At 35.4% G+C, this 26,760-nt stretch overlaps 1 protein-coding gene and 1 non-coding gene across 2 annotated transcripts in view; both read right to left on the bottom strand.

The window, feature by feature from the left end:
• Positions 1 to 1,293: 1,293 nt before the first annotated feature.
• Positions 1,294 to 26,760, bottom strand: part of RLF (RLF zinc finger) — a 74,520-nt gene continuing 49,053 nt past the window's right edge. Inside the window, exons 6-8 of the mRNA XM_090269188.1 lie at positions 15,337 to 15,473; positions 9,306 to 9,447; positions 1,294 to 6,167 (exon numbers count right to left, since the gene is read on the bottom strand). Coding sequence (XP_090125314.1) covers positions 1,521 to 6,167; positions 9,306 to 9,447; positions 15,337 to 15,473 — 4,926 coding nt within the window. The 3' untranslated portion in view covers positions 1,294 to 1,520. The remainder of the gene's footprint in view (positions 6,168 to 9,305; positions 9,448 to 15,336; positions 15,474 to 26,760) is intronic.
• On the bottom strand, positions 10,698 to 10,823 carry LOC150014687 (small nucleolar RNA SNORA28). Its single transcript, XR_016510338.1, has one exon. It is a non-coding gene; the product is annotated as a small nucleolar RNA SNORA28 (small nucleolar RNA).

The raw sequence follows: 26,760 nt of genomic DNA, 5'->3' as shown, positions 1-26,760 counted from the left end.
AGCGATCCTGTTACCTACTGTGATCTGAGTGAAGCAACAATTTGGGCACAGGGGGTGCTTTAGACTTAAGGTGAGAAGGTGGCAGAATGAAATTCCCAAAGAGCTGACAAAGCAAGGCAACAAGGTTTAAGGGTCAGAGAAAAGATCTTAAAATCCTAACCACAGGCATAATAAAGGGATGTCAGAAATGTTTGAGTCACTTCATTGCTAGCTAATGAAAGTGGCTGAAAACTTCATGAGAAACAGAGAAGAGCTTTATTCCATTTATAAGAACACATTGCTTTCCTTGTCATTAGGCATAGATGTCCCACAGTACACTGAAACTCAACACATCCAAAGACCAAACTCATCTTGGTTTCCCATTCTCTTCCCCAAAACCCAGTCCTTTTTTATTTCCACCTCAATTGGCTACATCACTTCACATTTTCCTCAAAATGTTTTCTTCATCCTCCAAGGCCCAACAATATGATCTAGATTTCTCAATTTCATGTACTCTTCCTTCTGCACCAAGTTTGCCTCAATTACTCTAGCAGTCATTATCTGTTCCACTCCAGCCCCTCAAAGGACACACTTGAAGTGATGTATAGTTTGCTGAAAATCCTTCAAAGGCTCTCTGCTGCCTATGGCATTAAGTCCAAAATCATTAAGTGTTCATGGTTTGATTCCTGCCTATCTCTACAATAATCTCATTCATCCCAGTGCTCCCTGCTCCCCCTTTACTGCCAGCCTACCAGATTATTTGTAGTTCCCTGGACACATGACTTTATACCTCTGAATTTGCTATGCCCTTCATGTTCTGCTTGGTATACCCTCTCCTTTCTACCTAGACATTCTCTTGTAGGAGCTATTTTAACTCCCTTACCTAATTACTCAATATGAAAATTTTCTTTCCACAAAAATTTTTGACAATAGTCACTCAAAAAGAAGCTTCATCTGAATGGACTTAATAGGCAACGAAAAACTACTGGGGTAAAATAGAAATGCACATTCCAGAAAATACAAGTGCACTTCCAGCTTATGTATGACATAAAAATTCTTTATGAGTAAACAAGAAGTGGGTGAAAAATTGTAATTTATTGAAACTCAACTCAAAAAATATAAGATGCTGTAGTGTACAATATATTACACAAAGCACCCTCAGGTGCACATTCAAGTCAAGTAAGAACTCCATATCCCTTTCCCCAGCCCTCCCACCCTGGGATCATAGTATTTGTTCCATATACAATCATGCACACTTAATTTGAAAAAGGAAGCCCAATATATTTTGATGTATTAATTAGCACCAAACAAGAGTACAGTTCCATTTCTTATTTTTAATAAACAAAAACCCAATCAATAAACCAACTGGAGAGCTAATGGACTCAGCCACTAGTGCTGTCATAGATATTATACATTCATGTAAATACACAGCCTATTCTACCTTAAACAATGGTATGGCTGGTTCTCAGCCTTTGTTCGAGTTGGCAATTGTCCCCATGTTGCAGTGTTGGAGCTAGTCGTTTCAAAAACAAAGTTGCTGTTTAGGAACTTCCTACACAAAGCTCATCTGGTTTTTTTGTTGGAAACAAGTCTAAAATTGGTGTGGAAAACTTAGATCTTTCCAGCACAACCACTGGTCGAAGATAATGAAGCTGTTTTAAGGCAAGCTCTCCACAGTCCGTTAATGCTTTGTCCAATACGACTCTCAGGTTTTCCAAGGAAGGAACTGTTGTTGTCTCAGCTACTATTAAAGGTGGGATTGCAGTCAGGTTCTCATGAATTGCAGAGTCACTGGAAGAATGAGGTATGTCAACTTCAGGGTCATTGTCGTTCACCATATTATTTGCCATAACAGTCCCTGTTAAGTCATTACTGGATTGTGAAGAATTACTTAATGTTAAGTGCTCTGAAGGCTCCCAATCATCAAAGTCGTCTTCTTTCTCTTCACTTTCCTGAATAAATTTCAGAAATGAAGATTCAAATCCCATAGGTTTGTAAGTCTTCAAATCAAATGACCTGGGCTGTGGGTGCTTCCTAAAATTCTCTTTTGGGGCATGGGTGGAATTTTTTACAGTGTTTTCTTGCCCTGAACTTTGCTGCCCACTTTCTGAGTCTTTGATCCTTGGTAAAGGCAGCTGGAAACTTGTGAAGTAAGTTCCATTTTCAGTCCCATTGGGATCAGGTATGGAATTTTCTATTTTACAAGGAGGCTGAACTATGTTACATTGTTCCAAAGAAGTGGTTTCTGAACTATGGCTGCATTTCAAAGTTCCTCTGTAAAGCAGATTATCTGCCTCAAATACTTGGTTGCTTTCAGTACATCCTTTCTGACCTCCATCCCTTTCACCTGGATGAAGGCAATCGGTGTTCTGGACAGGTATGCCATGGTCACCTGGGGAATGGCTGTGCTTTGTGTGCTCTGATTCACAGCTTGCATCTTCTTCTTTCTTTATATAGGGCTCTATTTCAGAAGGTGGCTCCTCCTTAATTTTGGTACCGTACTTAACACAAATGACAAGATTTTCCATCTGTTGCTCTAAATAGGCACTACTCATCTGATGGGTACGTTTGTAATGCCTCACTATGCTGCTCTCCAACTTCACTACAGATAAGCATCCTTGAACCATGCAGGGGTATTGTGTGTGCTCAGAATGCTCCACACACATATGGAGGGCTTCAGCTCTTGTTTTAAAAGTAATTGGAGCTTTCTTTTCTTTCAGTAAGCCACATTTTTTAGCTTTAGCATTACATGACCTCCTGGTAATCTGATGTTCGTGCCCTTGAGTGAGAGCTGTTTCACACACCTTTTCGCTCCTTAGTAGCCTTTCATTTGCCACTTTCTGGCTTCTAAACAAATCATCATAATAGTCCTTATGTCGGTAATAGACATGTTGAGAATAATTACTGCGATGAGTGAAAATCTGGCCACAGCCATTAAGATCACAATGAATTTCATAATCTGAATGTATTTCTCCTTCAATATTATGTTGTTCCATCAAGTGGTGCTTCAACTTGTTGAACGTATAAAAAACAGCAGGGCACTGGGGCTGGTTACAGGAAAACCTTGCCACAGACTCAGCTTCAGAAAGCACTTTAGGCTCTTCAATATGGTCTAGATTGTGAGAGTCACTACAGTGCTTAGCAAGAGCTTTGGAACACAGGAAGCGTTTGTTACATTCTTTATATTTGCAAGCAAATATCTTTTTACATTTGACAAGTTCCCTTTTGGTTCTTGCTTTGTCTTTTTCTAAACATAACTGTTCTTTGTTGTACTGATGCACAGTTCTATAATGGCGAATCAAGCCTTTTAGGTTGGTAAATGAAGAGTTGCAAGTTTTATGGATACAATGGAATGGTTTGTGGTATTTATTCAAAATATAGCAGAGATTTCCTTTAGCAACAGTCCTCCTGCTACCTCTCCCCTCTCTTCCTTCTTGTTCTTCTCTATGGCTACCTATTGGTGATGAAATATCAGATGTTTTACTTTCTGTTTCTTCACAAGATGACTCCAAGTCTGTTTCTGAACTGCATTCATCCTTTTTCGAATGACAGCGTGGCTTCTCAGAGTTACTGCTGGGATCACCTCCAAGTTCAGCAGAACATTCATCTTTCAACCTATCTACTGAGCATGGGCCTTCATGATCACATTTTTCATTATTTAATAGTTTGTGAGTTACTCTGTCAGTGCCGATTTGATGTTTATTTTTATAATGAATCCTAAGGTGTGTTTTTCTTGTAAATGACCTTTGGCAAATATGACACTGGAATGGGGAATACCGTTGTTGAAACATGGTTAACTGGAGGACTTTTTCTTTTGAATAATTATGTTTTTTAAGATAATGCATTAACAAAGCCTCTCTGGTCACAAATTCATATTTGCATCCTTGAAGCTCACAGAAAAAAGGCTTCGCTGCCAACTGTGCAAGGTACTGACTTGGCATATTTTCATCTTGATTCTGAAAATTAAGGTCCGTGATATTAGGTGAAACAGACTGAAGAGACTTAGCACCACTGGATGGGTACCCCTGCAATGACCCTGAGAAAGATCCATGTGTTATTGAGTTTTTCAAGCTTAAATGTTTCAAGCGCAACAGAAGTTCCAACATGGTATCCTCTGTACATGGCCTTTTAGAAGCACAAATGGAGGCTTCTGAAGAATAACCTTGATGTTCTCGTTTACATTTGGTATGAATATTGTGATCTAGACCTTCATCTGGGGAGTCACTGTTTGTATCTGAGCTAGGTTTAGTTTCTGGATCAAACTTTACAGTTGTCTGATTGTGTTCATTACCCAAACAGGGAAAGAGATCTTTTGTCTTTATCTTTTTGGGTTTAAAATGGTATGGATGAACCTTTCGTAGATGCTTCTGCATCCCTCTTGCATTTTTGTATGTGGAACCACAGCCATCAAAACCACAGGTAAACTTAGTCCCATCAAAACAAATTGCCACACTGGAACATTTTTCTTTTAAGCTGGAGGACACAAAGACTTTCTCATGAGATAGCAATATATCCTGCATGGTTTCAGAGTGATCCAATGTGTCAATTAACTCTTCATTCACAGAAGCAGAAGAGCTATGACTTAGCTGATCACTAGAATTACTGTCACTGTTTTCTTTCAGATTTTCTGCAGGTTCTATTTGAGAACTAGCTGATCCTGCACAGAAAAGAAGATCCTCAGGTAAATGTGATTTATCAGTTTGGTCAAGTAGATGGGGCTGATCAATACACTCTTGCTTTTCACCTGCTGCAGGCTCCTCAAGTTTCACAGATTTCACATCTCCATTTGAACTTTCAACGTTATGCATTAAGAGGTGATTCTGGTATTCAATTTTGGAATAATAGAACTTCTTACAGCCAACAAACTTGCATGTGTAAGATGCATCCCTAAAATGTTGTGCTTCATGGTGGTAAAGCTGTCCCAAGTCACTGAAAACAATATTACAGCCATTTAATTCACATTTATAACGCAGATCATCATGTTTTTGTTTATGGTTAAGTAGTTCATTCACTGATCCAAACCTAGCATAGCAATCTATAGATACACACATATAAGGCTGAGGACCACAATGCACTTGTTCATGTTCCCGCAGGTGAAATGCAGACATGAAATGTCGTCGACAATAAGTACACTTCTCTCTTCTATTTTTCATATCCAAGTAGTGCTTGGCATTTTCATCATTATTTTGGTGTTCGGCTTTAAGATGTACACTTAAGTATTTAAATTGTTTAAACACACGGGAACAGTCTGTGCCAGGACATGGGTACAAATCTCTGTCTTGCAGGTGGCAATCTTCTAATTTGCTGAATGTGACATATTCATGAGACTCTCCTTTGGCTTGTTCATTCAACGACTGGTTTTGTTCTAGGGCTGCAGAGGGACTCTTGGGACAAATTGCCTTTTGAGAGCCTTTCAACAGTAATTTCTTTCTAGAGCGGTCCCTTCTGCTTGGTGGCATTTTAACATGTTCCATCACATGAGGAACAAATATTTCTTTTCTCTTGAACTTTTTAATACAAACTGGACAAGTATAAATTCCATCTTCCATGTGCATCTTAGAATGATGAAGAATCCTGGCCTCTATACATTCCCGCTTACATAACAAACAGAAAAATTTATACTGAAGCCACCTCTGGTATCTTTCAGAAGAACCAATGGGTTTTTTATCTCTTTTCTCCTTGTGCTGATCTGTCAAATCTCTTCTTCTATATTGTTTATCTTCTTTACCTTCCTCATAGTCACTGAGAAATGACTCTAAAACATCTGTGTCATTTATAGACATTTCATAGCCACTTAGATCATCATCAGAATCTGAGGCCTCTTGTCCTAGAAGTTGGTGGCAGTGTCGTTTTAAAGTTTTCCAGTCCCAAAATTCAGGATCAAAAGGCCAGTGGGCTTTTAAAGCTAATAAGAGCTCACATCGAAGAGAATTTGGAACTGGTGCATTTTCTTCATCAAATTTTTGATCTGGTTGCAAATATAGTTCTTCCAACATATTAAACCCATCCAAAGTGGGTTCAATTAAGAATTCTGTAAGTTGACAGGCTCGTCTAACTTCTAAATCTTCTGGTAAAAGACAAGCAATTGTTTTACAAACTGACGCCTTCATTTCTTCATCCTCACTTGATCTGAGTTGAAGAGCTCTGACACACAATAATATCGATACTCCAAGACCAGCATCTTGTGCCTACAAGGAAAGCACGGAAGAATCTGAATTTGATGCAATTTTTTCCCCTTAAAATCTCTGTTTTATTTTTTTTAATGTTATCACCTCTTTCCTCATGAAGAAAAGTTATTTTTTTAATTATAGAAGCATTATATAAACTGCATATTAAAGCAGTCCTTAACCCTCAAGTAATTTACCCATGTGCTAAACATGTTTAAACAATAAAGGCACATGAATTCAAAGGAAACATGTATAAGTGAGTCTAATAGAATTCAATGTAAGAAATTCACGTGCTATGAACATTTTGGTGTTTTCAAAACCCCAAGGCTGAATAAATTATTCTCCTCATCTCTTCCTAAAAGAATCAATACTTTAAAGTTACAGGTGTACTGAATCTCAAGCTTCCCATGGAAAAACAACAGAAATCAGAAAATCTCTCTGTTAGCAGCAGGTTTTCAGAAAACTAGTCAAAAACCAGGAAAAAGATCTGGTCATTTGTGACAAATAGCTAGTGCATAGAAAATGACATTTTATGGGAGAGGCTGAAATGGAATGGGAAAATAATATAAGAAAAATAAGATCATATGGCAGAATAGCTTAAAATGAATTACTTAAGAGCACAGAATTTCAAGTCAGACTTTGTCTTTGAACCCCAGCATCACTACAGAGACAAGTTCTTAATTCCTCTATGCCTCAGTTTCCTCATCTGTAAAATGATAATAGTAATGGAAGTATTAGATTTTCCTAACATTGTTATAAAAATGAAGTTTAGATGATATAAACTGATTACTACAGTGTTGGCATATAGTAAATCTTTAACAGAATATCATGTAAAACAACTAAGGATAAATTGCACTGTTCAAATCAGTAATCAATTTGCTAAACAACCTACTCCATGTTGGGTACCATTCAAAATGCTGGGAACACAAAGAAATAATTGCCATTAACTTATAGAACCCTTACTACATCCTAGGCACTATTCTAAATAAATTCTTTACATACATTGTCCTCATTTTATAGATAAAGAAACCAAGGCTCAGGTTAGTTGTCCAATGTCACTAGCTGGTGAGCAGAGAAGCAAAGATTTAAACTTAAAGCAATCTTCAGAGTCTGAGTTCTTAACCACTTTACTGCTGATACTGACTCCAAAGCTTAACTGACTTGGCTATGTGCCCTTAATACCACACGCCACACTCTTTGTTTTCCCACCTTCCTGGTTTTAAAACCACCAATTTATGCATGTCCAACAATTTCTTCAAAATTCATCTCCAACTAATTCTAAGTTACTCACCACTCCTTTAACAAGTAACTTCTTGGCATATCTATTCAGAATATATAATGGTATTTCTAGTTTTTGTTTTTATAAATGTTCTTAACTAATTTCACAAATTTTACCATTTCAACCACATTAGGTTGTTTGAAGAAAAAAATAGACATTCTGTTTATGTCACAGGCTTCTAAAAAAAAAAAGTAATAATTACTATTAAAAACTTATGAATTATTTTAAAATTTACCCAGCTTTCTCCAAGTCCGCTGTGCTATGATTTACAAATGATAACCTCAGATCACATTATACAATTTGTCAAGATTGGTCCAGTCCTGACTCTGCTGTGAACTAGGTGTATGATCCTTATAAATCACACATCTTTAATTTTTAGCTTCTTTATTACTAAGGAGAAGGGATTAAACTATATAAGGACATGTTTTGCAAAATAGTAGTCATAACCAAATAAACTGGATTCAAGATGATCCCTCTTCTTGTATCTTCCAATTAAAAATATAACTACATCTACATTCATTCTGTCATATTATTTTGAAAGTATTGAGAGAGACCTGGATTCATTAGTCTTCCCTCCACTTATGACTTTCTCAAGTCATAAAATTAAAGTTTAATAACTCTAACCACCTTTAAGTGATGATCTGGTTTAAGCTATTTATTGAAAAACGAAGTCCAGAAAATAAAGAGGTACTATTACAAAGCTCTCTCCGCTATACACTGTTGCTTTCAACCACAAATTGAACATAATTAAAGCATAGTGATTAATCACAAAAACAATATGTAATTATATATGTTTTCCGATGGTCTTAGGCGACCCCTGTGAAAGGGTCATTTGACCCCCAAAGGGGTCGCGACCCACAGGTTGAGAACCACTGCTTTAAGCAGTAAACCTTGCCATGTTGTGCTGAACTTCTGTGCTACAAAACTGTGAACTAATAAATAGGTGCTGTTTTAAGTGCTAACTTTCTGATAACTTGTTATGCAGCAATAGAAAACTAATACTTTACTTATACCCATGAGCAATTATAGATGTGGGTATATGGGGAACTCAGTCACAAGAAGATACTAAAAACAAAACAAAATAAAAATAGAGAACAGCATAAGACTTACCCCAAATTTCTAGGCTAGTAATCTCAGCATATAGGGTGGAGCAAAAGTAGGTTTACAGTTGTTCATATGGAAAATAATACAATAATTAATACAAAAATAAAGTGTATTTCACATACAACTGTAAACCTATTTTTAACCTACCATATATATCTATAGGGGCTGAACTAAAATAACAAGTTTTTACATATGGCAATTCATTACATTTTAGGAAATATTTGTGTCCTAAAAATATGTAAACCTGTTTCCTATTTGTAAAGAAGTTTACAATGTATAGTTGATTTTGAAACTGTTCTATTACTCCAAACCCCAGAAAAATGTATCACGGCAAGAAGCTGAAAAATGCAATGTATTTTCTTCATTTATAATTATTATGTTAATTTGCAAACACATATGCCTGTATAAAACACAGAACACTGTTCTAGGCAAAGCAGGGTGGTTGAGGTGGCAGCAAAGAAAAAATCTTCCTTTCCTCCAGAGGTCTGTCACTTCAAATTACTTTTTTTAAAATTTTGATTTAATCTTCATTGTATTTTTCTTCCTATTACCATTTAGTCTCCTTATATCTCCCTCTCAAATCACTATTTTCCATTAAGAAAAAGTGTGGATTCCTAGGAAGTGAAACTGCAGAAACAGCTAGATATACCCAATTCCATTACTGTATTAAATCCCATTATTTTCATTGCCTTATCTAAAAGGAGTTGCCTGAAAGTTATCTCCGCCCTCATTTCTTCCCTTCAGGACAATAAGCATAAAAGGCATAAATTACTCACTTCAGTCTGTACAACTCTAATGAGGCAAAATAAATGCTGCTGTGTTTTAGCTATGACACCAAACTGACGACAGCGCTCCAAAAATGTGTCTAATGAAGGGTCAATTCTTCTTTGCAGTTTACTCCAAAACAGAGTCAATTCCCTATAAAACAAAAGATTAAAGTAAAACATTTAAAACAACTGGTACTTGCTATCCACCTCCCCACCCCATTTTTTTTGTTTGTTTGTTTGTGAAAATAAATGGACAGTAAACTAAAACTAGAAGAAAAATCTGTATATATTATTATCTACTGTTTCCTCCCAAATTGTTCCCACCTTGTTCCAAAATGTTTTACCCCTTACACTGGTAATTGCACTGACCATCCCAGGGGGCAGGGATCATCACATATTACTACACTGCCAAAAAAATGTATACAACCATTAACTATTCTAATGGTCTACTTCTCCACATTAATCTCATGGGCCTTTTTCAGCTCTAAAACATCATGCTGCTACTCAGACCTATATTTTGAAATGTTTAAATAGTACTAATAAAATTAATAAATTGGTACTCTTTGAAAAGGCTAAAATACAAGAATCCCACAAATATCTCACCATGGAAACAAAGAAAAGCTTGAAAAGAGTAAGTTAAATAAAACCTTGAATGGGTTAAGAGAAAACTCTCAAGGAAAATGACTAGACATTTAAAAATGCCAAGGACAGAAATGCTACTGTGAATATAAAATGTGAATGCAAGGAAAGTTACCACTTTTTAAAAAAGTGGCTCTTTTCTGTACAATTTCAATAGATACTACTATACATCTGTTAAATGATTTTCATTTTAAAAAATAACCACATTGCCCTGGTCAGTGTGGCTCAATTGGTGGGAGCATTGTCCTGTAAAATTTTTTAAAAGTGGCTCTTTTCTGTACAATTTCAATAGATACTACTATACATCTGTTAAATGATTTTCATTTTAAAAAATAACCACATTGCCCTGGCCAGTGTGGCTCAATTGGTGGGAGCATTGTCCTGTAAACCAAAAGTCGCAGGTTCGAGTCCCTGTTAGGCCACACACCAAGGTTGCAGGTTAAGTCCCTGGTCAGGACAGATCTGAGAAGGCAATCAATCGATGTTTCTCTCTCATATTGATGCTCCTCCGAACCCTCCCCTCTCCTTTCTCTTTCTTTCTCTCTCTCCCTCCTCCCTCCCCTTTTCTCTCTCACTAAAAGCAATGAAAAAAATTGTCGTGTGAGGATTAAAAAAATTTCTTTAAATAACCATATTATTTTCATAAACTAGTTTTACTTAATTAATATCCTATTATTGCTATTAACACAGACTATTCCAAGAAGCTGGTTACAAATCTGAAGCTTAAGAAATAAATATACCTCTTTTTATTTTTATTTATTTTTACACTAAGCCTATATAATGGCTTGTCTTATAGAGGAGAGAACAATGGAAAAGGTTAGACTTTGTTGCTATAGCAAGTTCAAATTGTGTCAGACAGTTCTGATCATCTGCCATGGAGTATTGCTTACAAAAATGTACTTCTTTTTATAATGGGTAAAAAATAAAAATATTTAACAGAATTTAACACTTTTTATAAAGAGATAACTAGGATTCTCATATGGTGAAATTCTTACACAGATACAATACTTGCTTCAAAGAGTAAAACAAATATATGTCTCAGAAGATATATGATTAAAGCTTATAATATTTAATGATGGTGAATTTGAGCTAAAACAAATGAAATTAACCTTAAATACTTTCAAATATTTCTTTGGAAACCAGTGTTGCTTCCCTAACCAGAAAAGTAAAAATTGAGATAGGTCAGCTTTGAAAATAGCTAACAGCCCAGGCAATAATTGGGATGACTATTCATTTTTAAACTCATAAGACTGCTTCTTACAGATGTAAGCATTTTTGTAATAAAAAGTTGAGAATAGTGTAAAATTCTGAAGAACAAAGGAAATGGGAGAATTACATTTGTTCAGAGATAAAAAGAGTATCTATCAAAATATATGTATGTACCCTGACCAGGGGCTAAGTTAGTTGGACTGTCATCCGTACACCAATAGGTTGCGGGTTCAATCCTGGTTGAGGTACGTATGGGAGGCAACTGACCAATGTTTCACTCTTTCTTCCTCTCTCTTCCTCTCTCTCTAAAAGCAATAAACATATCCTCAGGCGAGGATTAAAAAAAAAAAAAAAAAGCAAAATACATGTATGTGAAATCTATTCTACTTAAACAAAATTATCAAAGCCAGTAAGACCTGATATGGAGATAAAATGGTGAAAAATAAAAATCCACTGACTAGCTAGAAGTTTAAAGAAAGCAAATCTGATAATGTGATAAAAGGCAGATTGAAAATTTAGGGCTTTTAAATTGATAATTAAAAAGATATCAGAATGTCTAGGGCTTGGTTTATTCCAAATGAAATATATCAAGCTCTAGTTATTTTTAACTCCTAATAACCATGATCAAAACAGGGTATTTTATATTTGTATACTTATTTTCACATTACAATTCAACAATTTAAAACAACTATTACCCACTCAAATACGTAAAACGAACATGAAACCATGACAACCCATAAATTACTCGTGAGAATGCCAATATGTGACCTTAATCACCCAATCAAATCTGCACACTGAAACAATGAAACACTAATGAATCATAACTGTGGGTCACCCATGCAGTAGGACAAATACTTCTTCAATTAGTACAGTGATATGAATTTTAAAATTGGACAACCATGAAAAAATATATGAAAAATGATTTCATTATATAGATGCTTCCAAGGTTCTAAAATTAGCTCACTGCTTACAACAAGTCAACATTACAAATTCATAAAATTGGAAAGGAAATTTATTTCTATTAATATGAGGAAACAAATTTTGGCAGAGATGTGGTTACCAAGCAAGAACTTTACACTGTGTTTCTGAATAGCAGGAGGCCCATGAAGCTGAGTTAACATGTCACACTGAGATATAGAATTTAGGCACTTTAGAAATGAGGTGGGGAGGGAAAAACCACAAAACCTTGTGAAATTAAGGAATGCCCATGCCATAAAGAAGGCTCCTGAAAATACGAGTAGTTGATTCTCATATCCTCTTTTTTTCCTACGACATTCAGTTAAATTAAACATATATGGATATGTGGTCTTTGCCAGGTACAGGGGACTCAACTGTGAATTAGATGACATATTGATAAATGATAACCCTGGTATATCACGGTCCAGTTAGGAGAGAACAGACAGAAAATTATATCTGAAGACACACAAATATACAACATATAAAGTTCAAGCTCAGAGACATTACAGAAAATAAAAGTCAACCTATCAAATACTTGCTGAAAACTTACTGTGATTGAACCCAATAATTTTATTTTTAAAGCAGCAGTGGTAATTACACATCTATATGGACAATGTCCCATTCAAAATTGTTATCTTTCTCACTTATGTGGCTACTCTAATTACCACGGCTAGACATCTAGACAAAACTCATTCTTCCAGCACTTCCTTGATTTTTGCAGATAGCCAAAAATTTAGGAGTGGGGGACAGTTAATAAAAAGAAAAAAAGCAATATTATCTTTTGAGATCAATTCTATGATCACTGTTATAATATATTTTAATGTGGTTTGTAAATTTCTCTGAAGGAAATTTCTGTAAGAATAAAAACGTGCTTTGGGTGATAGTTACGCAGTTCACATTTCAAATATTATCTTCCATGGCGACCACAATTAAAAGAGTGACATTTCCAATAAATATACTCTAGTATGTATATGTGTTTAAAATTAAGTGACTGCTGCCCTGAATGGTGTATCTCAGTAGGCTGGGCATCATCCTGCAAACCAAAAGGTCTCAGATTCAACTCCTGGTCAGGGCACATGCCTGGGTTGTGGGCCAAGCAGGTGCCAGGTTGGGAGTGCAAAAGAAGCAACCAATTGATGTTTCTCTTGCACATCAATGTTTCTCTCCCTTTCTCCCTCCCTTCCCCTCTCTAAAAATAAATAAATATATATATTTAAAAAGTGACTGCTTTCATTATGGTAGCCAACATTATTGTCATAATTTTACAAATATCTTATCAAAAATACCACTTAAAAAAAAGTGTTTTGAAAAGAAGGGTAAACAAAAAGTTTCCAAATTCTGAAATGTTAAAATTGTATTTCTTTTTGAATTACTTGGAACAAGCTTACTTTAACGAAGTGTGAAGTGACATAAGATTTTCTTTCCTTTACTCATTATAGCTCATTAGGAGGCCAACAAGAGGGAAATCCCTGTTAATCTTTTCCTGCTACAGGGGAACAGCATTAATCCCAGAGCCACTAACAGCCTTAACAGGGCTAATGGTAGCTGAGCGAAGAAGGGAAGAAAAAAAAAGTACGGGTCACAGTGAAAGGGAGGCTGTAACAGGGTTATGAAAAGAATTGTGTGACTAGTTTTAAAAATTCTAATACATCCCATATATGATTTAACGTATTCTTTGCACTGAAAACCTAACTATAACCAGAGGTTATTGTTTTCATTAGAGGCAAAGAGGTTAAGTGTGATAAGAAAAATAAGAGTTTGTTCTTTAAGTGAATACATTTGTTTTACTGAAGCTAAAAATTTCTAATCCCTAATGCATGAAAAAAAAAAAAAACACCTCTGCTTGATTTAGTAATCAAAAATCTCATTGCTACTTAACACTTTTGAAATTTTTTATCACTTCTTTTTTGGTTTCCTAACAAAATGCCCACAACGATCATTATAAAATATACTTTAAGTCCCTATCCCCTATCTCCTTTCTCATAGGAGATATAACTCTGGCATAGCAGATTTGGTGATAAAGACTACAAATTGAATTCTGGCTGTCTCAAAAAGACATCTGGATTAGGAGTCAAAAACCCTGGACTTGAATCTCAGGTCTACCATGTTAACCTTGAGACCTTGGGCAATCACAAGACTTCTCTGATCCCTCTGATCCTCCACTGCCTGCCTCATCTGTGCAATGATTATTATGAGGGTTAGGTGAGATAATTTACAGTACATGAATAATATTTCTATATAAAATAGTAAACAAAAAATATAGTAATAAACAAAATGCTAATACCATAAAACTATACAAATACACACAAATGCTCTAGAAGGAGATGAGCGAATGCTAAAGTGTACGAAAGCATTTACTAAATTTTCCTTCAAACAAAATGCTCATTTCCAACTTCAAGTCATCTTCACTTTTTTATTTTTTTTCTCAAGTTATCTTTAGTTTCTAAAATACTCCAGGCCCCTCTAATCAAGATTATGCAGATCCAATCCATTCGTTGAATTAAAGCTCAAATACTACCTCCTCCCTGACACTGGTGTACAGCAAGGATCTTTTTCTAATCTCCTATAATATTATTCATATCACGAATCTGATTTCTATTGACAGACTCTTGCATTTTAGAGGTTTCCTATGTATTGTGCTTGTCTTCTGGCCTAAACAGGATTCAATACAGTTAGAATGAAAAAACCATGGGTTACACCTACTGTTTCCTATTTAACAACTAAGTACTCAGTAGGCAAACAAGATATCAACCGAGTTAAAACCAAAATAATGCAATTCTGCTAATATGGTGCCAAAGTTACAAAAGAAATTACTATTCAAATGGATTACCATCTCTACTGCAATTTTGACCTAAAAACCTAGATAACTAGTGGGTTTCTAAATGAGAGAGGAAAAGTGATTAGCAGAAGATATAATTAATGTAAAGGGAAACAACCTAACATCAATGTTTCATATTGCCATAATCTTATCTTCAAAGAAAAAGGCAACAACCCTCTATGGAATGATGAAGATGAATTCAAACTTTTCACTGTTTATTTTTGGACTCTTCCAGAAAAGATTAAACTAATGATGTCATTAATTAAATAGGTTAGCTTATAGACAAAATTTTATTCACAAATCACCATTTAATTTGCTTGGGCTTTTAAATTTGGAACGAACCAATGTTTTACATAAACCCCAACTGCTATACTATACACTAACAAAAAAAAGGGAATAAAAAGTAAATATACTTACCAAGAACAATATACACTTGCAGTTTGGAGCTGCTGCGTAAGGTAAGTTGTACAAAGAACAAACGCTGTGTTATCCTGACCCTCGGATTCCAGGTTACATATGATGTCTAGTATTTCCTTGCAGTCGACCTTTGCAATCTACCAAAAATGAGATGACTAAGTCAAAAAGAAAATGGTGACTTTCCTGTACTTTGTTATATAATATAAGCTTCTTTTCTCTCTTTGATAATTGATGAGGCAAGAATTAGGTAAAATTTTCTTCTATGATCTAATGGCTGAGTCTTATGGAATAAAATATTTCATATAAAGACATATTAAACAGAGAAGGAAATAAAAATATAAGACGTTCCACTGCAGTCCCAACAAAGATAAAAACATTTTAGTACAGTTTTAAAAGAAAGTACTCATGAACATCCCTACTAAATAAATGAGTCAAGTTATGTAGATTAACTTCAGGTTATTTTCAGCTAAAGTACCATCATTTTTCTCCCTGTGTTTTCTTTCTTTTGTTCGTTTCCAATTTTATTCAAGTCACTCTAGTACAGGTAGAAAAACAAAGGGCTTACCCTTGCTGCCAAGTAGGGCTAAAAGAAGACACCTGAGACACTTTTAAATATAAATGCTATATTAGCATATTATTTTCTCACATAAATAAGGAAAAAAATCTTGGCAAGTTTTTCAAACAAATTAAATACTAGAAATATTTTTTTCATTTGCACTATTTTTGAGGATCTTAAAAAAACCAAACATATTGTAACAATATAATCAATAAAGAAAAGCTGGAAACAAACAAACAAACAAACAAACCTCTGAGCAAATCAGGAGAATTTTCTGAGGCATTTTGTATACAGTATTCCCTCACTTTTTGCGGGTATTACGTTCTAGACCCCCCCGCAATAGGGTACTGGTAAAACAAGAGAATAAAACCTCTAAAGACCCTTTCTCATTCTCTATTTTATCACTTCCCTGCCTTAATAAACCAAATGTAAAGAACATAATCTACTTTATGACTGTTTCAGCATTATAAATGCCAATTATACCAGGCACCAAATATATAAAACAATGATAGTTTCAGAAGACGTGAAGTGTGTATAAGGGCAAATGATGTATACGGAGTTTAGCTCACTTCTTACAGGGTGCTATCGATGTTCTATCGATGGTTCTAAGTCTATAATTTTAGTCATACCCTCAGGTAGGCACCACAAGGCTTCTTTAAAACTTAGCTCAAATGCCATTTTCTCATAGAATCCTTCTCTAAAAACATGTCAGAATCCCTGTCAAAAACTCTTTCAAATTCCTCCTTTGTAGCATTTATGAACAACTTATTAGTATCTGTCTTCTCTGCTGGAATATAAAATCCATACGTTCAGGGGCTATGTACATCTTGTTCAAAACTCAGCACTTATCGCAGTCTGAAATACAGAAGACACTCAGTAAATAGGTGCTGAATAAATGAATCAAGTTTTATCAAGGTAAAAGGCTCATGTTTATAACTTACAACTGAATCTTATATGATCCAGTGTTTTCTAATCTTTTTAAAGACAAGCGATGATTTAATAAGCAGTATACTGTGTGGTTAAAAGCAATTATTCTAGAACCAGATTGTGTATATTCTCTTCCTAGCTCTGTAGCTTCTAGTTATGTGCTCCTGGATAAGTTGCATTAACTCTTCAGTAACTTACTCAGTTTCCACATCTGTAAAATGGGATTAACAGAACCTCTCTCATAGTTACTGCAAGGATTATTATGTTTTAGTACAACATAACTATAATAATATTGTAATGCATATTTGAAAGTTGCTGAGAGTTCTTAAAAGTTCTCATCACAAGGAAAAATATTTTATAATTACGTACGATGACAAATGTTATGGAGACTTACTGTGGTGATCATTTTGCAATATATAAAAATATTGAATCATTTTATTGTACACCTAAAACTAATATAATGTTATATGTCAATTATTACCTCAATAAAAAAGTGTGCCCATTAAAGTTACAATTAACTCTTTTTTAAAAGATGTTTTAAAGAGCAACTAGCAAATAGGGAGCACTTTAAAAGTGCTGTTAAAAATCCTTTTCATCAAATATATAAATTTTTTAAAGGGGAGAGAAAGTAAACCTTAAGAGTTCTAAAAAACATTTCAAAAGATCATTCTCAGATGTACGATCGCTCAATGCACACTTATATCTAACAAGTACTGGGAGGCAAAGTTAAGTTGTTAAAGCCTCAAGCATAATTAAAATTAAATTCAGGTTTTTTGGGGGGTTGGGGGGGAGACCTCATCATACCTTATGAAGATGAAATTTTACTGATGCCCTTAATAACCATGTCCTCATCCATAACTGAATTAAACAGAAGGGTCATCCAGAGAGGAAATGCCCACCACACAGTCACTTAAAAGTGCACTGACGGAAGGGCCGAAATGAGAAGAACTCCGTAGCACACGAAGACTGCTGTTCCAGAGCTAACACTACCCACTATCCCTGCCATGTTAAAAGCTCCTGTCAAAAGTCAAGAATTCTAAACTTCAATTAAGGCTGCAATATAACATCTTCAAGCTGAGAAATATCATGAGAAATTCTCTAAGCCAGATATACAAATTAGAACAGAAATAACATGCAACTGTATTTCTAGAACATTTTTTATCCCTTTCAGATAACTTTTATCATATTATCTCATTTTATCAACATGATAAATCTGTAAGAGTGGCAAGGCAGGCAATATCATTTCTAATTCACAAATAAAAAATGAGCCTAGAAGAGACAGTTTCTTGTCTCAAGTCAATTGTGGAAAATAATCAGAACAGTAAACAAAATATAAAACTAATCTTGTTTTAGTCCTAGAGGGAAGCCCTTACATTTTAAAAGGGTACATTCCAGATATTCAAGGTCTGTCCAGAAAGTATCCAGCCATGCACTATGCGAAAGACGCATGTATTAAGATACAAAAAACATCCTCAGTCCCCTTCAAAGTGGGCACCTTCAGAACTCACACAATTCTCCTAGTGTCCCTTCCATTGTTCACACATCCTGCAAAATCCTTTGTTGGAGTCGTCATCAACTGCCCCATCCTATTTTCCTGAATCTCATCAATAATCTGAAATCTCTTCCCTTTCAAAGATGAGTTTAGTTTTGGGGAAAGCTAGAAGTCACAGGGTGCCAATCTGGGCTGTAGGAGGTGCTGAGTCACCTGGGTGACTTGATGTTTCACAAAAAAACTCTGCGTGAGACGTGGTGCATGAACGGGTGCATTCTCATGACTGAAGCTGCCCACAGCTGCAGCCGTTTTCATCGTATTGCATCTCTCACCCAAGGAAAAACACTGAGATCGTACTCCTTATTGTTTGGCCTGGAGGGGCATATGCGTGGTGGACAACATTTACCCAATCAAAAAACACAGTTAACATTGTATTGATCTTGCTGCAATTCTGCAGCACCTCCTTTGCAGGCAGAGAGCCTGGTGACTTCCACTGGGGACAACTGGGCCTGTTTCCAGGTCATACTTATAGACACACAATTCATCTCCAGTTATGACCCTTCTTGAAGAAATGTGGTTCATTGGTAGCAGTCTGAATCAAGTCATTAGCAACCACAGCACAATGTTCCTTCTGCTCTGGTAGCAGAAGCCATGGAACAAATTTTGCCACAAAACATTTCATGTCAAAATCCTGCGTCAAAATCTCAGATGCAGTCATTTTTGGAACTCCCAGATCAGCTTCTAGTTCTCGCACTGTCAGTTGCCAATCTTTGCTGATTGCAGCCCATACATGTTCAACATTCTCAGGTGTTCTGCTTGTTGTGAGCCTTCCAGAACATGGATCCCTTTCAATAAATTTTAGACCATCTTTGAATTGTCTGTGCCACACTTATTTGTGTTGCACTCATGCATTGTCCCCAAAAGCCTTCTGAATCATCTGAATAGTTTCTGTGGAGGAATGTTCAAGCTTAACGCAAAATCTGATGCAGATTCATTACCCTACTTGCACATTTTAAATGCGACAGCCACACAGTACACATGCTCACTCACTGGCATCCACTGCCCCCCCTGACTAGTACAGTGACAGTGTTACTGTTCATGCATGCGTATTCCAGTCCATTCTCCTTGACTGCCAGGTTACATCGATGTCACATAAACTGTTCTCATTATATTAACAATGACTGGGCTTTTTTTTGGACAGACCTCATGTATACGTTAATCTCACGGAACCAAAAGTGTTAAGAAAAACGGGACAAAGGTAAATTAGAAATACTCATTTTAAGTAAAAATTCATTAACCTAAAATGATAAGGGAGGAAAAAAATTAGATGAAAAATCTGGATTAGTAGTTTATAAGGTATATATAGTTTTATTATTTTCATTTATTACAAATACGCTACAGATGAACACTAATAGTGTAGAATAGGCCTGAACAGTCCCTCCTCCTCTTGCTTATCTAGCCAATTCTTCTCATCCTTCAATTTCCAATTAAAACTTTTTCTGCTATGAAGTCTTCCTTCATAGACTACTCTAGCACCCAATGATCTCTTACCCTGCTCTGAATTCAGAGGATCTTGTCAATATTTTTAATTGGGTGATTTTTTAATTCTACTTTGGGTTAACGTCTGACCAAGTCCTCATACTGGCCTTGACCTTTTTATGTGCTTTTACTTAGGCTCTTCAACTAGATTATGATCTCCTTGAGGACAAGAGCACAGTCTTTTATAAATGATATACAAAATCCTCTGTGCACAAAATACCATAAGAGGAAATGGCCATATTAAAATGTATGTGTTTGTCAAAGCGTGCTATTGTACTGTACTGGGCTAAAGTAGTGGGCATACAAGCCAACCTGATTTTTGCCTTCATGGAACTCAGAGTCTAGTCAGGTATAACAAATGAAGAAGCAGCTAATTACTAAGAATTACAATATATGTTAAATGCTACAATGGGGACATACAGAATATTTTTAAAATACCTTTAGTAAAAAACATCTGATCCCAATTTGGGGGATCAAAAAGACCTTCTTGTATGAAGTCATAACTAACATGAGAATTAAAGAAAGAGTAGGAATAAGCCATGGGAACAGGCAGAGTGAATTTAATCTCTACCAACTTCTCAAACTTCCCCCAAGTGTTGTATATTTTCTAGTAAACTTTAAATACTAACGTTCTTTTAGCTCGTGTTTAACATGGCTGTTTACCTGACATTTTGGAATATATTGATATGCCTGATACTGAAGCTTCTAAGAGGTCCATAAAATCTAAGCATGGTATTTCACACATTTTTATTATTCATTAATTTGACTTTTTTACTTCCACCAAGGTTTCTATTGAGAAATTGGACTAGGTCATGATGTGGTTTTTGCACAACCTTCCAATTCAAGAATTCATTTGCCTCACATGCACTTATCTAGGCTAATAAAACAGAAACATCCTTCTAGACTTATTTTCCACTTTCATTTAACTAGGTAATTTTTAAAAATCTGATTTTCTTCACTTTGTTATCTGCCCCTTCTTATATACTCTAAATCCCTTGAAAGCTGGTACCATATTTTATTTCATACTTTTATCTCTCTTAGTGTCTGCTTCAGCATCTTTTCATGACATATACACACTTGGTTAACATTTTTTAAGTTGAACAGAATCTTAGTATTCTTCCCCAAATACCTGTATTTTCTTGAATACTGCGAAAAAATATTTATGAAAAAAGTAAAATTAAATAGAAAAATCAAGATAAATTAAAATCATATTCTTTTAACACCTCACTAATAATACGATTATACTACTTGTCCTGAATCTTTCGCAATAAATAGCTTAAGAGCACACTAAAAACCAAATATAAGCCACGAATATTTTTCAGCTACAGTGAATTAAAATGAAGGTCACTGACAAACATTTGACAAGCAATAATTACCTAGAAAATATCTTGTACCTGGATAGGTACTGAAATAACTTCTTTGTTCTTAAATATGATCCCTATCCCTGGGCTTTATATTCTTTACCTATTAAGACAAGTAGGACACAGGCGTCAAATAACTAAATCTTTGTTTACTATCCATCTTACCTACTAGAATACATGTTCCATGAGAGCAAAAGTTTGTTTCATTCACCACTATATCTTCAGTGCCTACAACAGTGCCCAGGCACATGGGGGAACATCAATAAACATTTGTTGATGAAAGGTTACATGATAAATAACTTAGTGGCCACAAAATGGCAGGATGACCAAGTGGGACAGATTGAAGACAGGAAGAATAAGGTAGACTAGAGTAAGAAAATAAGGCTTCAAGGAAAATAGTGTAAGGGCAGGATGGTCCAAAGAAAGATGCCAGACTGAGCAAATTATTAAATGTTAGAGTAGTCCCAGCATATGAGGAGGGAATAGGTTACCTGTTAATAAAGAGTAATATTTACCACTTAACTGGTACTAACTGAATGAGAGGCTGAATTAAATAAGGGTAGAGACTCAGGACAGAGCTGAATTGCACACGGGAAGACATCCTGAATAAGACCATGTCACACAGTTGTGCAGTTTCACATGACACAAAGGTAATAAGCTAAGGAAGTTTGTGGGGATTTAAATTCAGTCTGCTTGCCAAGCTGGAAGTGTTGGCAACAGGGTTTCTCCTCTCAGAAGAAGGGAGACCTCAGAGAGCCAACCATGTGAAGGGGGGCACAGGGGAGCAGGTACTTTTTGCTGATCCATAAAAGTACCATATAGATTAATGATAGCGACAGATTTGGAGAACATGGAATTTATCATTTGGGTTTTATGAGGAATTAAGAGGATTCTGCTGTTATTGTTTCTTTAGGATATATATATTTGAAAGGGATGACTTGAAATCAGTATAGATTTTATTTTAACTTCTATTTATTAAATTTCTCCTGATTACAAAAATGTTTATAATAGAAAACCTGAAAGATATAGAAAATAATAGTTATCCTTAGATCTTTTAACAACGTGGTGAGTTTTAGTCCAGTGTTTTGTCTATACACACTAACTGTACAGCATGGATTCAATATGTCTGCCTGCAATTATGTGCCTATTTTAAAGAAGGGAGGGACTATATTGATTATATATTCCTTCTTTTACCCTAATGTTCTGTTTGACTTAAGGGGGAGTGTTTTTACCAGCCCACAAGATAGACAGGAGAAGGTAAGCCAATTGTAGAGATAGAGTAAAAAAATAGACATGAAAAAATAAAGGAGCTAGAATAGAAATCATGCATAAGCACCAACAATGACATTTTAATTTACCAGTACAAAACTTTTAAGATAAAGGCATGAAGTAGCTAATGCTGAAAAATCATGTGGGAAAGACGGAAACATATCATCTTACCTATGAATTATATATATATTGGTTATGTAACTTCCTACCAGCCCTGGTGCTGAATAAGGAATAAAAATAAAACATTGGACTTAACAAGGGTAATGCCTGAAATTAACCTGTGGCAAATTCTGGGTAAAACATAACAAATATCTTTTATAAATGCATAGCTGAACACTCAAGAAAGTAAGAGAAATCATTAAGGGGAAAAAGTATTTAAGTTTGACCAGACAACTTCCATAACTTGATGAATCGTTGCTAATGTCACTAAGAGTCAGGGTTTTACAACTTGTGGATAAATGACAGAGCTTTGACCTGAGAACAAAGTTGAAACTGAGACCTTCTATATTAAGTTGGAGTCCCTGAAGAGCTAAAAACTGAGAGATAGGGTGGACTTAAAAAAAAGAAAAGAAAAAAAGAAAGAAAAAAGTAATAGAACCAAGGATATAATAGGAAAACTTATTTGTCAATCTCAACTTGAATTCTGGTGGGATAAAACAATTATTTTAGAATTTATAACCTGTCCTTTTTCAAACCTGGGAGTTGGATATAAAACTACTGTTGTCTACAATCCCCAAATTGAGAAAAATAAAATAAAAAGATCTGGATGGTAACAGCTCTGAATCACCAGGCAGAAGCAATCATAAAACTGATTTACAGAAACATATGCTAATTAAAGCCTATTAGAATTCTCAGACATAAAGCACTCTCTACTTCCACCCACCCCACCAAAACTGAGTCAAAATCCCAAACTATGAAAAGCACAAATGAACAAGCCACTATAATAATGTGAGCGAAGACAATAAGCAGTAGAACTAGACTCCTGAGGACATGAGACAACAGAATGTAGAACACAAAGACTGAACACCACTCCCAATCATGGATTTTGAAAAAAAAATTAAATAGAGTGCAATGAGTTTGATAATAATGAGAGAGAGAGAGAGAGAGAGAGAAGGAGAGGGAGAGGAAGGGAGGGAGGAAGAAGAAGGTGCAGAGGAAGAGGGAGAGGCTCACAAAGGGAGGGAAGAAGGACTTAGGGGAGGAAGGAAGCAAGCCTTAAGTCAGGAAGACTTGGAAGAATCTTATAAATGTACAGGTGTAGACAAAAGTAGGTTTACAGATGTAAGTATATGAAAGTGTATTCTCATATTAATTTTTGTATTTATTTATATTACAACTGTAAACCTAATTTTGCCTGCTCCTATATGTTGTTAGGTGAAAGAAGTAGATCTGAAAGGGCTACATACTGTTTGATTCCAACTATACGACATTCTGGAATAGGCAAAACTGTGTGGGTAGTAAAAGGTGGTTGTTAGGGACTTGAGGGGAGAGAGGAAGAGATGAAAAGGCAGAGTACAGGAAACTTTTAGGGCAGTAAAACTATTCTGAAGGATACTATGATGGTAGATTCACGTCATTTATACGTCTATCAAAACACAGAAATGTACAAAACAAAGAATGAACCCTAAAGTAAACTATGGATTTTAATTAATAATAATGTATTAGTTCACCAATTATAAGAAATGTAGCACACTAACGGTGATGCTAATGCTGATAGATGAAACTGGGGGTGAGAGTGCATATATGGGAACTCTATACTTTCTACTTTTCTTTAAACCTAAAACTGCTCAAAAAAAAAAAAATCCATTAATTTTAAACTGGATTATTTGTCTTTTTATTGTTAGCTTTTAAGAGTTACTCATATATTCTGGATTCAAGCATTTACCAGATACATGGTTTGCAAATATTCTCTCCCATTCTGTGAATCACTTTTTATTTGCCTGATGGTGTCTTCTGGCGCACAAAGTTGAGTGAAGTTCTACTTATTTTCTCTTCAGTCACTTGTTTTTGGTGTCGGGTGTAAGAAACAACTGCCTAATCCAAAGTCTTAAAGATTTTTATTTTTCAGATTTCATTTTTATTTTTAGAGAGGGGAATGGAGGGAGAAAGAGAGGGAGAGAAACATCAATGTGTAGTTGTCTCTCGCCGCCCCCAACTGGGGACCTGGACCATAACCCAGGCATGTATGTGCCCTGATTGGGAATTGAACTGTTGACCCTTTGGTTCTCAGGTTGGTGCTCAATCCACTAAGCCACACCAGCCAGGGCAGAGGTCTTAAAGATTTATTCCTGCCCTGACTGGTATGGCTCAGTGGACTGGGCATCATCCTGCAAATCAAAAAGATCCTTCGTTCTATTCCCAGTCATGGCACATGTCTAGGTTGTGGGCCAGGTCCTCAACTGGGGGAATGCGAGAGGCAACCAATCAATGGTTCTCTCCCTCTCTTCCTCACCCCCTTCTCTTTCTAAAAGTAAATAAAATCTTAAAAAATAAATAAAGATTTATTCCTGTATTTCCTTTGTAAGTTGTTACAGTTTTAGCTATTACATTTAAAGTCTATGGTCTATTTGGAGCTACTATTTGCATACTTCTTTTCTTTCCCCTCATGAATTATCTTTGCATCTGTGCAGAAAACAACAGACTGTAAATGTGACAGCTTATCTCTAGACTCTCCATTCTAGTCCATTGATCTTTTTGCCTTTTTTCTTGCCAGTTCTGCTGAAACACACTGTATTGATTACTGTAACTTTCTGAAACTTTGAAATGAAGTGTGAGTCCTCCAACTTTGTTCTTTTATAAAATTTTAGCTATCTTGGGTCCCTTGAATTTTCACATTAATTCCAGAATTGTCTGGACAATTCCTGTAAAAAAGGAAGGTGAGATTTTGACAGAGGTAACACTGACTCTGTAGGTTAATTTGGGGAGCACTGCCATGTTTACAATATTAAGTCTTCTGATCCATGAACACAGGCTATTTTCTCCATTAACTGAGATTTTCTTGCACCATTTCATAGTCTTCAGTGTACAAGTCTTGCATTTCTATTTTTTAGTTTGTTCCTAAATACCTTATTCTTTTTGATGCTATTATACATGAAATTGTTTCCTTAATTTCATTTTTTGCATTGTTCATTGCTAGATGTAAATAAAAATGATTTTTGTATATTTTTTAGGATTGTTTATATACAAGACCATTATATATGCAAATATAGTTACTCATCTTCCTTTCCAATCCAAACGACTTTTTTCTTTCTTCCTTGACTAAATGCCCTGGCTAAATTCCAATACAATATCAAATAGGAGTGGCAAGAGCAAACACAGTCTTCCATCATTAAATATAATGTCAACTGTGGGTTTTCACAGATGCTCTTTTTCAGGCTGGGGAAGTTCTCTACCACTCCTAGTCTGTTGAGTGTTTTTACATGAAAGGGCATAGGTTCTTGTCAAATGCCCCTTTTGCTTCTCCTGAGATGCATGGTGTATTACATTGATTGATTTAAACCAACTTTGTATTCCTGTGTAAAGCACACTTGGTCAAGGTGTACTCCTTTTTTGTATGTTGCTGGCCTTGTCTGTTTTTTGTTGAGAATTTTTGCATCTATATTTATTAGGGATATTGGTCTGTAGCTTTCTTGCTTGTGATGTCGTTGGTTTTGGTTATCAAGATAATTAATGGCCTCATAGCATGAGTTTGGAAGCATTCCCCCTTTTATTTTTTGGAAGACTTTGTAAAGGACTGGTATAAATTCTTCTGTGCATGTTCACCAGTAAAGCCACGTGTGTGTAGGCTTTTCTTTGTGGTTAAGTTTTTAAATCACCAATTCAATCTCTATTAGTCATGGGTATATTCAGATTTTCTATTTCTTTGTGAGTCAGTTTCAGTAGTTTGTATCATGCTAAAAATTTGTCTTTCTTTTACGTAATTCTAATCTTTTAGCATGCAGTTCTTCATAGTATTCCCTTATAATCCTTTTTATTCCTACAATGTTGGTAATGATGTCCTTTCATTTCTAATTTTTGTAATTTGAGTATTCCCCTTTACTTGTTTAGTAAACTAAAAGTTTATCAATTTTGATGATCTTTTGAAAGAACCAACTTTATTACTATTCTCTATTGATTTTGTATTCTCTATTTCATTTATTTACACTCTACTACTATGTATTATCTCCTGCTTGCTTTGGGTTTAATTTCCTTCTTTATCTGGTTTTTTAAGTCAGATGTTTAGGTTATCAATCTGAAATCATTTTCTTTTTTGAGACCGACATTTTACAACTATAAATTTA

The sequence above is a fragment of the Furipterus horrens genome, unplaced genomic scaffold, assembly GCF_987537825.1.
Source record: "Furipterus horrens unplaced genomic scaffold, mFurHor1.1.pri manual_scaffold_3, whole genome shotgun sequence".
NCBI classification, from domain to species: Eukaryota; Metazoa; Chordata; class Mammalia; order Chiroptera; family Furipteridae; genus Furipterus; species Furipterus horrens.
Note: the sequence above shows the minus strand (reverse complement) of the source record. Positions and strands in the feature narration are given on the sequence as shown.